At 38.9% G+C, this 12529-nt stretch overlaps 1 protein-coding gene across 2 annotated transcripts in view; it reads right to left on the minus strand.

Moving 5' to 3' along the window:
• stk17a (serine/threonine kinase 17a) overlaps positions 1-10189 on the minus strand; it is a 107682-nt gene extending 97493 nt beyond the window's left edge. Inside the window, exon 1 of one of the 2 annotated variants that reach the window (XM_043690162.1) lies at positions 9917-10189. In XM_043690162.1, coding sequence (XP_043546097.1) covers positions 9917-10017 — 101 coding nt within the window. In that variant the 5' untranslated portion in view covers positions 10018-10189. The remainder of the gene's footprint in view (positions 1-9916) is intronic. The other variant, XM_043690161.1, reaches the window with a different exon arrangement.
• Between the last annotated feature and the right edge of the window lie 2340 nt (positions 10190-12529).

Consider the following 12529-nt stretch of genomic DNA (forward strand, 5'->3'; position numbering starts at 1 on the left):
CACTATTCTGTTTACCTGTGCCTCTATTTTCAAGGAACTATGAACTTGCTTTCTAAGGTATTTTTGTTAAGCAACACTCCCCAGGAACCTACCTCCCCAGAACTACATCCTGCCCTGATTTGCCTTCCAAAATGCAGCACCTCACATTTACCCAAATTAATCTCCATCTACCACTCCTCAGCTCACCGGCCCATCTGATCAAGGTCCCATTGTACTCTGAGGCTGCCCACTACACCACCAATTTTGGTGTCGTCTGCGAAGTTACTCACCATACTTCCTTTGTTCACATCCAAACCATTTATGTATATGACAAAAAGTACTGGACCCAGCACCAATCCTTGTGGCACACCACTGGTCTCAGGTCTCCAGTCTGAAAAGCAACCTTCCAGCACCATCCTCTGTCTCCTACTTTTAAGCCAGTTCTGCATCCAAATGGCTAGTTCTCCCTGTGTTCCATCTGATTTAACTTCATTAATCAGTTGACCATGCAGAACGGATGGTCTACACCTGAACCTGAGGGGCACCAGTATCCTTGGGGGGAGGTTTGCTAGTGCTCTTGGAGGGGGTTTAAACTAACTCTGCCATCGAGGGCCAAAGGGCCTGTACTGCGCTGTATTCTTCTAACCTTATTGATCACCTTACTGAAGACCATATTGATCATGTCCATCTCTCTGCCTTCACCAATCCTCTTCATTACTTCTTCAAAAAGAACTCAAAGTTAGTGAGACATAATTGTGGTGAAGCTCAGAAGTACAGACTAACTGCTTCCTGCATAGGGGCGGCACGGTGGCTCAGCGAGGGGAGCACGGTGACTCAGTGGCTAGCATTGCTGCCTCACAGCACCAAGAACCCAGGTTCAATTCCTGCCTCAGGCAACTGTCTGTGTGGAGTTTGCACATTCTCCCGGTGTCTGCATGGGTTTCCTCCGGGTGCTCTGGTTTCATCCCACAGTCACAAAGATGTGCAGGTTAGGTGAGTTGGCCATGCTAAATTGCCCATAGTGTTAGGTACATTAGTCAGGGGAATGGTTGGGGTGGATTACTCTTCAGAGGGTCAGTATGGACTTGTTGGGCTGAAGAGCCTGTTTCCATGCTGTAGGGGATCTAATCTCATAGTAGGAGAGAAAATTGGAATAAGTTATATCAGTTACTCTTGTGCCATTAGTTTATAAGCAAATATCTGGCAATAGTCACAGAGATTTGGCAAGTAATACAAGAATGATGGGTGGAAGCTCAGACTGAAAAAATATATACAAAAAAAACTACTAAATAGATGTCTACAGACTACCCTCAAGCAGAAACATGGGCACAAGAACAGTCCAACTCCAATCCAATCAATAGCAGTCCTACCAGACATCTTACACTGCAAAAAGTCATCAGTTGTATCATCAAGTAATATCCCCTTACCATTAGGTGCTCACTAATTTCCTGTTCAGATTCTGACAAAACTGTTAAGCTGCAGATCAAGACATGGACACAAGTTTTGAATGACTGAAGAGAACATTAAGGTCGTATTCAACCTGGCAACAGCAATACCAATGTGGGTCCAGAGAAAACTCTGCCCCGGAGGTATAGTCTAATAAGCCACTCAGTTGTATTGAAGAATGTGGCTCATCACCAACTTCTCAAGGGAATTAGGAATAGCCAAAAATATCTACATATTTTGAATTAACAGCAAGAAAAAACACAGTGAAGTTAGATGTCAAACCTATTCCCATTCTATACCATCCTCATTATCACTCTATCAATTGAGTTTGACCATCATAACAGCAGCAGTAGCTCAAAGAGAAAATCCATCAGCATGCAGACTTCTCAGGATTGTATTGGATTAGCAACAATTTCATCTTCCGCCTAGGAACCCTCTAACCACAAGGGATGAACTCGGATTTCACCAGTTTCCTCATTTCCCCTCCCCCCACCTTGTCTCAGTCAAATCCATCGAACTCAGCACCGCCTTCCTAACCTGCAATCTTCTTCCTGACCTCTCCGCCCCCACCCCAGTCTGACCTATCACCCTCACCTTGACCGCTTTCCACCTATCGCATTTCCGTCGCCCCTCCCCCAAGTCCCTCCTCCCTACCTTTTATCTTAGCCTGCTGGACACACTTTCCTCATTCCTGAAGAAGGGCTTATGCCCGAAACGTCGATTCTCCTGTCCCCTGGATGCTGCCTGACCTGCTGCGCTTTTCCAGCAACACATTTTCAGCTCTGATCTCCAGCATCTGCAGACCTCACTTTCTCCTAGCAATAATTTCTGTCTTGCTAGAATCACCAGTGACCTCAATAAAAAATTAAAATTAAAGCAACTTTGTAAAGACCAGTGTGATCTTTTAATCAGATTCAGAGATTTGGAATAATGCATAAATAACATTTAATTGGCACAAAATACTACCAAAGTGAAATGTCTGTTTAGCAGGACAATTTTCTGCTTGTAACTCCTGAGTTAGCCCGCCTATTAACTTCCTGTGTCCCTGAACAGGAATATATTAATTTAGCCTAATGGATTGGTTAGGGCAGATAGGATATATAGCATTGAAACAGGCTATGTAATCCTATCTACCTATGGAACTCAACTATAATCCGAAGTTCCTGCCATCAGCACACAGTTTTGTTGCCCACTAATATTGCTGGTAGTGAAAATGGTTCACTACTTTTTCTTTTCAGTCCAGTGCTGTGCATGCATAAAACAATGCTCAGCAAAAGATTCAACTGAAATGTCATATTGGAAGGACAACCTATTATTGCATGTGCCATAGCCCAGCTCAGCAGTGAACTCATTCATGCCTCACTATTTACAAGATATAAGAAAGACAAACATGGACTAAATTAGTTCTCTCACCATCACTTTTAACTCTTTGGCAAACTGAACAATCATTTGCTGTTAATCGCCTTTCCATCCATATTACTGCATTGTTTCTTACACTTGAATGTTGTGACAAACTTCGATCACTTGTTGAAATACCATCTGAAATCCATATTTTCTAATCTAATGGATCATCTTGCCTTTGTCTATCTAAGTCAGTTATATCTTCAAAAACTATTAAAGCTAAGTTATGCTTGACCATGACACCACAAGATCAAAAGAAATAGTAACAGGAGTAGGCCATTCAGTCCCTCAAACATGCACCACCATTCAACAAGATCACATCTGTTCCAACAGTTCTCGTGTCCACTTTCGTGCATTTCACCCAACACTTATTCTTCTACTGACCAAATCTAGTAAATGAATAAAAGCAAAATACTGAGGATGCTGTAGAAACTCAACAAATCTGTCAGTTTTTGTGGAGAAAGAGCATTTAGTCGCACATGACTCTTCTTCAGATTGTGTCTTTTAGAAAAGATATAATTGCACTGGAAGCAGTTAAAATAAGACATTCACACAGCTGGTCCATGGGATGAAGGGGTTGCCATATAAGGAAATATTGCTCAAATAGACTTTATAAATATCAGAGGCAACTACACTGAGCACAGAAGATTCTGAGGGGATTACAGGCTAGATGCTAAGAGAATGCTTTGTCTCATGGAGGAGTCTAGAACCAGACAGCACAGTTTAAAAGGAGTGTCTGTCATTTGAGGAGGAGATGAATTTTTTTTTCCCCCTTTCAGAGGGTCATCAGACTTTGGAATTCTCTCCTCCACAAAATAGCAGTGTTTGAGTCATTAAATATATTCAAGGCCAATTAGACAGATTTTCTATAGACAAGGGAGTCAAGGGTTATGGACAAAGGTATTCAAATGGAGTGAAAGCCACAATCAGATGAGTGATAATCTTATTGAATGGCAGAACAAACTTGAGGAACCAAATGTTTCTATTTTATATGATCTTTGAAACCTATATTGGATTTCAACTTGCATTTTCATAAAGTGTAAGTAATATATATATAATCCATTGTTAAAGCTTCATCCTCTGGTGTTAAGAGTTTGCCATTGGTCCCCAAGCAGTCCCTGTGAATGGCCAATTTCTATTTCAATCTCAATTATCTGCTTTTGCACCATATCCCTTCCCAATTTAAAATCCGTCTCAGCTTGGATTTTTAAAATTGTCCTAAAGATTTTTTTTTGAGAGAAGCGTCTTTTCACTGCAGTTTGTGTGAAGAAGTGATGTCAAGAAATTTAAGGTTACTTACTTGTTCTGAACTCCAATTTCTGAAATATTTCTGTTTAGCCTATCAAATCCTTTAAACACCTTATACACAATTTCATCACCCCTTAAATCTTCTACAACAAAGGGAATATAGGCATTGTCTATGTATCCTGCAGTTGTCATTTAACTTTTTTACTCAGTGTCAAACCAGTGAATTTGTACCAATAGCACACTTCCCAAACCAACACATCCTTCCAACTTGCAGTGCCTTGAACTGAATAAAATTGAAATATTATAAACTGAGTAAGGTCTATCTCGAGCTTTATACACGTGCATGATAACTTCCACCTCTTTTTATTCCCATTCGCTCAAGGTAAAGGCTACTGTCACTTGTCCATTAGCTTTTATTGCTTTTCATAAATGGAAAATTGCAAGGATTTGCTCTCATTGAAATTATTTTCAATTATTCATATCAACCATTAACAATTATTTTGTAAATATATCTCCTCCATCACCATTAGCTCTCTATATCCTTTGCTCTGGGGACCTTCATCAGTGGTTCCACTCACTCCTCCTCCCTTTTGGCAATAGTGTAAATACCATCATTCTCTGCACCTACAGTTCCAAAGAGGAGTCATATGAGTCTTGAAACATCAACTCTGTTCTACCTCCACAGATGCTATCACACTTATTAAGTTTCTCTCGCACGTTTTGTTTTTATTTCTGAATTCCATCTACCAATTTGCTTACTCTATAAGTATAAAAGGTTCCTTCGCAGCTTTCTGTTCCCATCACTTCTACTTATTGTGTCAGTTAAATTGACAAACCTGGACATATGTCTCTCCATTCCTTCATGCAATACTTGCTTGTGTTAAATTTTTAAAATATGAAATTTACTAACAATGTATAAAAAAAATTCAGGTAGGACCTTAAAGCAAAAAAACCTCCAGAGATAAATTATGTAACCTTTCTAGAGTAAGAAGAAATATGTGTAAAGTATTCACCTAAAAACATCTCTGGAATAATAGGAAACAGTGGTCAATAATTAATCGTTGAGCTTGGAATGTGTTTTTTTTTTAAAAAAGACATAATTCCTTCTAATTAACAAGGATCAACTTGGAAAACATGTTTGAAACAAAACAAGTGATGGAACTTGACATCGATATCTTTCCAACCTGCATACCCAAGGACATCAAGTAATTTTATAACTCTATGATAATAATTAAACTACCTTGAATTACTAACCCTTCTGAAGAAGTGTCATACCAAACTTGAAACATGAATTCTATTTATATCTCTTCAGATGCTGCCAGACCTGCTGAGCTTTCTATGTTTGTTTCAGATTTTTCACCATCAGTGATATTTTGCTTTTATTATCTTGCATTACTGACTGCAGCAAAAATAGTCATGTAATATCAGACAAGTAAACATTTTGGTGATTTGATGATTGAATACAGCAGTTTTTTGAATAACAGAATACGATAAGGAATGTGTTTGTGCTGTTCTTAAAGAAGAGAACAAAGAACTCATGTTTCTATAGCACCTCTACTTATCTCACGACGTGCCCCACAGTCAATAAGGCATTGTCAAATGCAATCACTGTCATAAAGCAAACAATTGAGTAATACATTGCTATCATTTGAGGAATGTAATATAAACATCGTACTAAAAGGTGCAGGACACATTTTTTAAAAAAAGTATATTATTGCTTACAGGTGATAATCGACTTGCACAATTAAGATCAAAATCATGTGTAATCACATGCTGGATAACAAACCATGTTGATAAACGTCACAAGGTTTTATTTCATTATAAGCCTGATGTATCTTTAAATGTTGATGAAATTGGACTTAGTTTACAAACGTTACACAAGCAGAGCGTGCAATTTCAATGAAAAGTGGTCACATAGGGAAAGAAGCACAGTAACAGAAATCACATCATGGAACAGGATGACTGGGGAAGTAAAAAGAATGTTGAGTAATTCCAGGAGCCTCATGTTTGTGTGTTATCACTCTTCCAGTGACTTGCAACAAAATGCATAATAGCTGCTGATTCTCTTGAGAAGTGACTGAGTCACTTTGAATGTATTGATTTTTTTCATCCAGTTTAAGGTAGATTTTATGATTCATTTGTCTTTCAGACTCTGGTCTTTTAGTGTAGTACTTTCAACTCTCTCTCATTATTAACAATTGGCTGCTTTCTCTCTGCTTTTCTGTTCTGGTTGCTGTCAGTATGTTTGTGAAAGACATTTAAATTTATTTTTACGTGATTAATGAGAAGATGAATTGAGAAGATGGCCAACATTTCACAAAGGGTGATGAAACTTTGTGATATTTGGAGCAAAATAAAAGTAAAATCAAAAACCTTTGCTCTTGGCTTTACAAAACAAAAGGTAATTCACATGTAAGAAATGTGCATATGAAGTACTGATTCTGAACTGAATTACAAGTGTCAATCAAATGCTTGCATTCCCTTAGCACGCTTAATCAAAATTGAACCAATTGTAACACAAAATGGAGAAAATAAAGATACTCAAGAAGTAGCACACTAAGCTGAAGAAAAATCACACTGCAATGTGCAGTGAATAGGAAAAAGACAGACTGTAATTAAAACATGTATAGCTAATAATTACAGTGCATTGGGTTATTTATTAAACAAAGTAAAAGCATGCTGCACATAAACTATCTTATGATCAGCAAAGGTTACACAAAGCAGTAAAATGCGATGCAATTTAAAATGTGTAAAAACAAAGGTTTTGCTCAAAGCTATGCATTTTACTCATCTTACAGAAAAAAACAGAGTGCAATAAAAATGTAAGTAATACAGTTGGGCAGAGGTGCTCAGAGGTCACCTTCTTGAAGAGGAAATAATGGAAATAAATGGCTGAGAGCTATTGTACAATGGAGGTGACAAGCATTTTGGAAGAAAGTCTACATACTCCCGTTTGACAATTAAAATTGGATACTCAGCCTATACGGTTACATTGCAGTTGATGTAAAACAGAAATTGTGCTGGACTGCAAAATAAAGAACATTTCATCCAAGATGCCAAAAAAATACACCCACACACACTTTATTCTTGTTACACGTGCTAGAACCTCAGACAAGAAATGCCTCCTCACATCTATCCATTAGCATTGACTACTTAACAAGCATTGTCCAGAGGCACACTCCTGAGAATTTTATATCTTCAAAAGAAAAAAAAAATCCATTCATATATTTTGGAACATTTATAATGACAACCTACATTTTGAAACACACTTGCACAGTAAACACTGCAACTATTTTCTGCCTGGCAGGCATTCCAGACAGATGTAAAAGGGGAATAATAGGCAGAATGAAAGAAGGGAAAAGCACTGCCAAATGTAGATCTGGCCAAATATCATTCAGGTGTTAATTTTTTTCCACATTTCATCTCCCATTTGACCAGCCATGAAACAAAGGATAATTTAGCAACACAAAAATCACTTTCCCCCTTAGAGAATGACGCAAGAGAAGTTTGTGACACTTTTAAACTGAGCCATGCCAGCTAGTACAGACTTCCTGCTGTGTAGATTGGCATTTAATCCAATACACCAGGGGATTGGCAGGGAAGACCTCAGGCATGCAGGGTGTGAGCACAGTTGGCAGATCTCCCAGGAATAGTTCCACTTTTGTATTCCAAGTCCAAAATCCAGAGCACAAAAGAATTCTAGTGAACCACGAGTGAAGGATTCAGAGACCTTGTGGCAGCACACAGGTCTATGATTAAGCAAATTTGTGGCCACCATGTGGACTTGGCCTGTACCTGTATCAGAAACAAAAGTCTGCCAAACCTCAGAAACCAAAATAGAACCTGTGGAAAGATGTAGCCACCTGAATAACAAGCAGCGCTCTCAGGAAATCTAATACTTATTCCTGGGAGGGATTGGAAGCAGAAACAGAAAGACGATTTATTAAACGCTTCAGCTATTATTAAGTAAAATTTTCACACAAAGAAAAGGAGTCTGCTCCCCTCACCACCTCCCCCTAAAAAAACTTTGCCTAAAGAGAAATAACAAGACATTACTGGAGAAAATTATTATATTTCAAAGATTGAAAGAATCACTCGGAGAAAATACAGCAGAAAAGGACATGTCACCTCTACAGTTTTGAAGAATTATCAGTGGAGTTGTACATTAACACAAGGTTTCCCTAGTTAAACATCAATTCTTTAACAAACATTATTTGATGAACTTTCAACTTGATATTGAAGTGCCACTACTTTATGAAATCAAATCTAGCAGAGACTCTGTTTACGTGTAATAGAGATTAAATAAACTTTAAAAAGCTGTTCATAGTTTCTCAATAATTGTTGCATCTTGTTAGAAACAGGCAACCTGCAGTGCATCTACAGTACTATAAAAACACATTTATTTCAGAGTTGTTTGAATTATATTTAGTAAGTTTGCAGCCCCAAGTGGATTCAAAAGGCAGTGCAGTAGGACATGAATGTGCAGTAAATACAGTGGAGCTTGGAAGTGTATGTGTAAGGAGATATAGCCCAGGAACAAGGTGAGTAGTTTTCTCTAATTCTCTGAAACTATAGCTTCCCAAACCTTTGAATGGGCAATGGAAGGAATTTTTAAAATCAAAATAGCAACATTAAATATACCAAATCAAAACAATCTCGATTTTTTTCTAAAGAATAATATGTTAAAGTATTACATTTGTGATATTTTGTTCATTTTCTCTTGTCCTGTGTGGATTCAATTTGCAGAGGATAGTTATTCCAACAATTAATAAGCACATGGATTTGAGAGCTACGAAAATCTTTGTCAGAAACTCCAGCTTTCTTTACCAGAAAACTTCAAGTGTTGGCCAAGTGTTAGGCTTCCCATTCTATTTAATATGGAGTGTTTAGCTTTAGATGAAAGTAACCAATCCCTTACTCTAGTTACTTCTAAAATTGTGCACAACTGGAATTGTTTTACTCAGATCAAATCTGAAACAAAGTGCTACATGACTAAATTCACTGTAACTCTCAATCTGATGCGCTTTCCAATAATGAAAGTTTTATAAGATGTGACATACCACCAGCTCTCACAGCACAAGTTTCCATTAAAGTCTCTAATAAATTACTAAGTTTCATTTATATAAAAACCTAAGTGGTAAATGTAGTGTATAAAATGCTAAAACACAGAAACAATAAACGTAACAATCATTGACAATACATATATTTACAAAATACCAATATTCTGAACATATATATCAAATGTCTCAGCAATCTCAACTCCAAAATCATTATTTATTTACAATTTACTAACAAATGGAACCCCTTGACTGTGGAAAAAAACATAATAAACAAAGATATTCTCAAAATAGCAACAGATTACCCAGAATATACAGTTCAAGCCTCTCAAGAATATCTGCCTGAGCCACAATTTCCCTCACTGACAAGTTGTCTTTTTCAGTCACTGTTAAGAGTTGCTCTACCAGAGTTGCTCTGTCTTTAAATCTCTTTCACTGACTCAGTCTGAATCCCTCATCTGTGCAGGTCATTACTTACCGCCGTCAGCTTTTGAAAAAGAAATCTCTTCCTTCTTCGTTCCATCTCAAATATTTTTTTAAAAAACCCTTTCGGCTTTTCAGGTTGGGATAAATCTGTCTATATCACGATGTGGGGGTCATACTGTCATAATGTGTGTGGGGTTGTTCATCTCACGCGTGTGTGCGGGTCTCTTGGTCTTAAAGACCACGATCTTGTACTGATAGAGCTTAGTCTTGTTCTATGAAAGGCTCTTTCCCCTCTTTCTCCCTGTGACCCCCCTCCAAGTCCGTATTAACTTCACCCTGCCCGGCTCTCCCTGGATTACCTGCCGAGCTCTTTGCCCACCAGCGTGTAGCAGTTACTGAAGTTGTCGGTGCAGACCCGGGTCTGGATGGTGGACAGCAGCCCGCTCCGTGGCTGGCTCATGGCTTCGCCTGACTGAGGCGGGCACGGTGCTGGAGTGCGGCTGTATGTCCCGGCCTCAGCTCCCGCTCCTACCGCTTCTCACTCTCCGGCTCAGCTCCTGCACTACCGGCTCATTCACAACACTAACCGCACCACATCGTCACCATGGAGACAACCAGCTGATTGACAGCGGGGGTGGGAAGGGCAGCGCATTTAAAAAGGCGATGGAAGAATATCATTAAAAAGGCAACACAAGGACATTTCAGAAGGTCACTTCTTGCAGGGTTTTTGTTCCGTTTTTAAGTTTCACCAACGCCTGAAATTTTTTTTTCTTTTAAATTCTACAGTGTATTTCGAAGTACAGACATTAAAATATGTAGAGGCAGAGGATTAAGGAGGTTAAAAAATAAATTGACAGAGATAACAGTAGAGCTGTGAGTCTAGACTCATTTAGGTGGACTCTGCAGGCTGGGGTTCATTTTTTGAAGATAAGGAAATGTGTTTGTACTTGTCCCTCTACGTACAACATGACAAACGACTTCTGAGTATAGGTTCTGGTACAAAAGGGACAGTAGCAACGTGGATGTAAAATTGGTGAGTGATAAGAAACAGAGGATACTCGTCAGTAGATCTTTTGGGGGCTGGAGGAAGATTTGTGGCGGAGTTTCCCAAGGATTAGTATTGGGACTCTTGCTTTTCCTAATATTTAACGACTGGATTTCAGTTTGCAGGGGGCCATTTCAAAGCTTGCAGATGATACTGAACTTGGAAGAATGGTATACTGTGAGGAGGATGGTGGGGAACTCCAAAAGGTCATTGACAAATTGCTGAAGTGAGCGGATAGGAAGCGGATGAGGTTCAAAACACAGAAGCGTGAGGTGAAACACTTTGGTCTGAGGAACATTGAAAGACAACAGAAAATAATGGGTACAATTCTTAAGGGGTGCAGGAGCAGAGAGACTTGGTGTTTATGCACACAGATCATTGAAGATGGCAGGAAAGTTAACAGAGTACATAGTGTTCTTGGCTTTATTAATAGGATCAAAGAGTACAAGAGCAGGTAGGCGATGTTGAACTTGCCAAGACACTTGTTAGGCTTCAGTTTGAGTGTTGTGTACAGTTGTGGGTGCCATGTTATCGGAAAGCTGTTATTGGAATGCACTGGAGAGATACAAGTCAAATTTACAGGAATGGTTCCAGGAGGAAGTGAGGATTGCAGATGTTGGAGATCAGAGTTACAAGTGTGGTGCTGGAAAAGCATAGCAGGTCAAGCAGCATCCGAGGAGCAGGAGAATCGATGTTTTGGGCATAAGCCCTTCATCAGGAATGAGAAGCTTCAGTTATGAGGATAGATTGAAGAAGTTGGGACAGTTTTTCTTGGACAGAAGGAGTGATTTGGTAGATGTTTTCAAAATCATGAACAGGATAGATAGAATAGATAGGGAGAAGCTGTTCCTGCTCATAAAACAAAAAGGAACGAAAGTAAATAGGTGAAAGTTATCTGCAAACGAAACAAGAATGATGTGATAAAAAAAACTTTTTCTCGCTCTATTTCTTGCCAAGCTCTTTATCCATGAGTGTGTAACAATTGTTGAAATTATTCGTGGACCTCCTGTTAGATTTCCAACTTAACTCCAAGATCAGGCCATTCTGCAGCTTTGAACCTGGGTCTCAGAACACAGACAGATAAACCTAGCAATTACAAAATAGTCACCTTAATGCCTGTGGCGAGGAAACCTTTAGAGGTAGCATCATCATCATCATCATGTGTGCTCTGACTAAAGGTAGGTCCTTAGCTCACAGCAGTACTACATAGTCCTGCGACAGTCTTTTCATGAAACTTCCTTTCATTTTCAAGCCATTCAACATTGGTATTCTCTTCTTTCTGCTTTTTCTTTCAAATTTCCCTCCAAAACATCTCTTACAAGTTTGTTTCCTCTTAAAATGTGCCTTACGCAGTTACTCTGCATTTTTTAAAACACTATCTGTAAGAATAATAGGGTGATTGTGGTAGAGGATTTTAACTTTCCAAACATAGACTGGGACTGCCATAGTGTTAAGGGTTTAGATGGGACTGGGACTGCCATAGTGTTAAGGGTTTAGATGGAGAGGAATTTGTTAGCTGTGTACAAGACAATTTTCTGTTTCAGTATGTGGATGTACCGACAAGAGAAGGTGCAAAACTTGACCTACTCTTAGGAAATAAGGCAGGCAGGTGACTGAGATGTCAGTGGGGGAGCACTTTGGGGCCAGTGACCATAATTCTATTAGTTTTAAAATAGTGATGGAAAAGGATAGACTGGATCTAAAAGTTGAAGTTCTAAATTGGAGGAAGGTCAATTTTGACAGTATTAGGCAAGAACTTTCGAAAACTGATTGGGCGCGGATATTCACAGGTAAAGGGATAGTTGGAAAATGGGAAGCCTTCAGAAATGAGATAACGAGAATCCAGAGAAAGTATATTCCTGTTAGGGTGAAAGGAAAGGCTGGTAGGCATAGGGAATGTTGGATGACTAAAGAAATTGAGGGTTTT

Source organism: Chiloscyllium plagiosum, chromosome 5 (genome assembly GCF_004010195.1).
Source record: "Chiloscyllium plagiosum isolate BGI_BamShark_2017 chromosome 5, ASM401019v2, whole genome shotgun sequence".
NCBI classification, from domain to species: Eukaryota; Metazoa; Chordata; class Chondrichthyes; order Orectolobiformes; family Hemiscylliidae; genus Chiloscyllium; species Chiloscyllium plagiosum.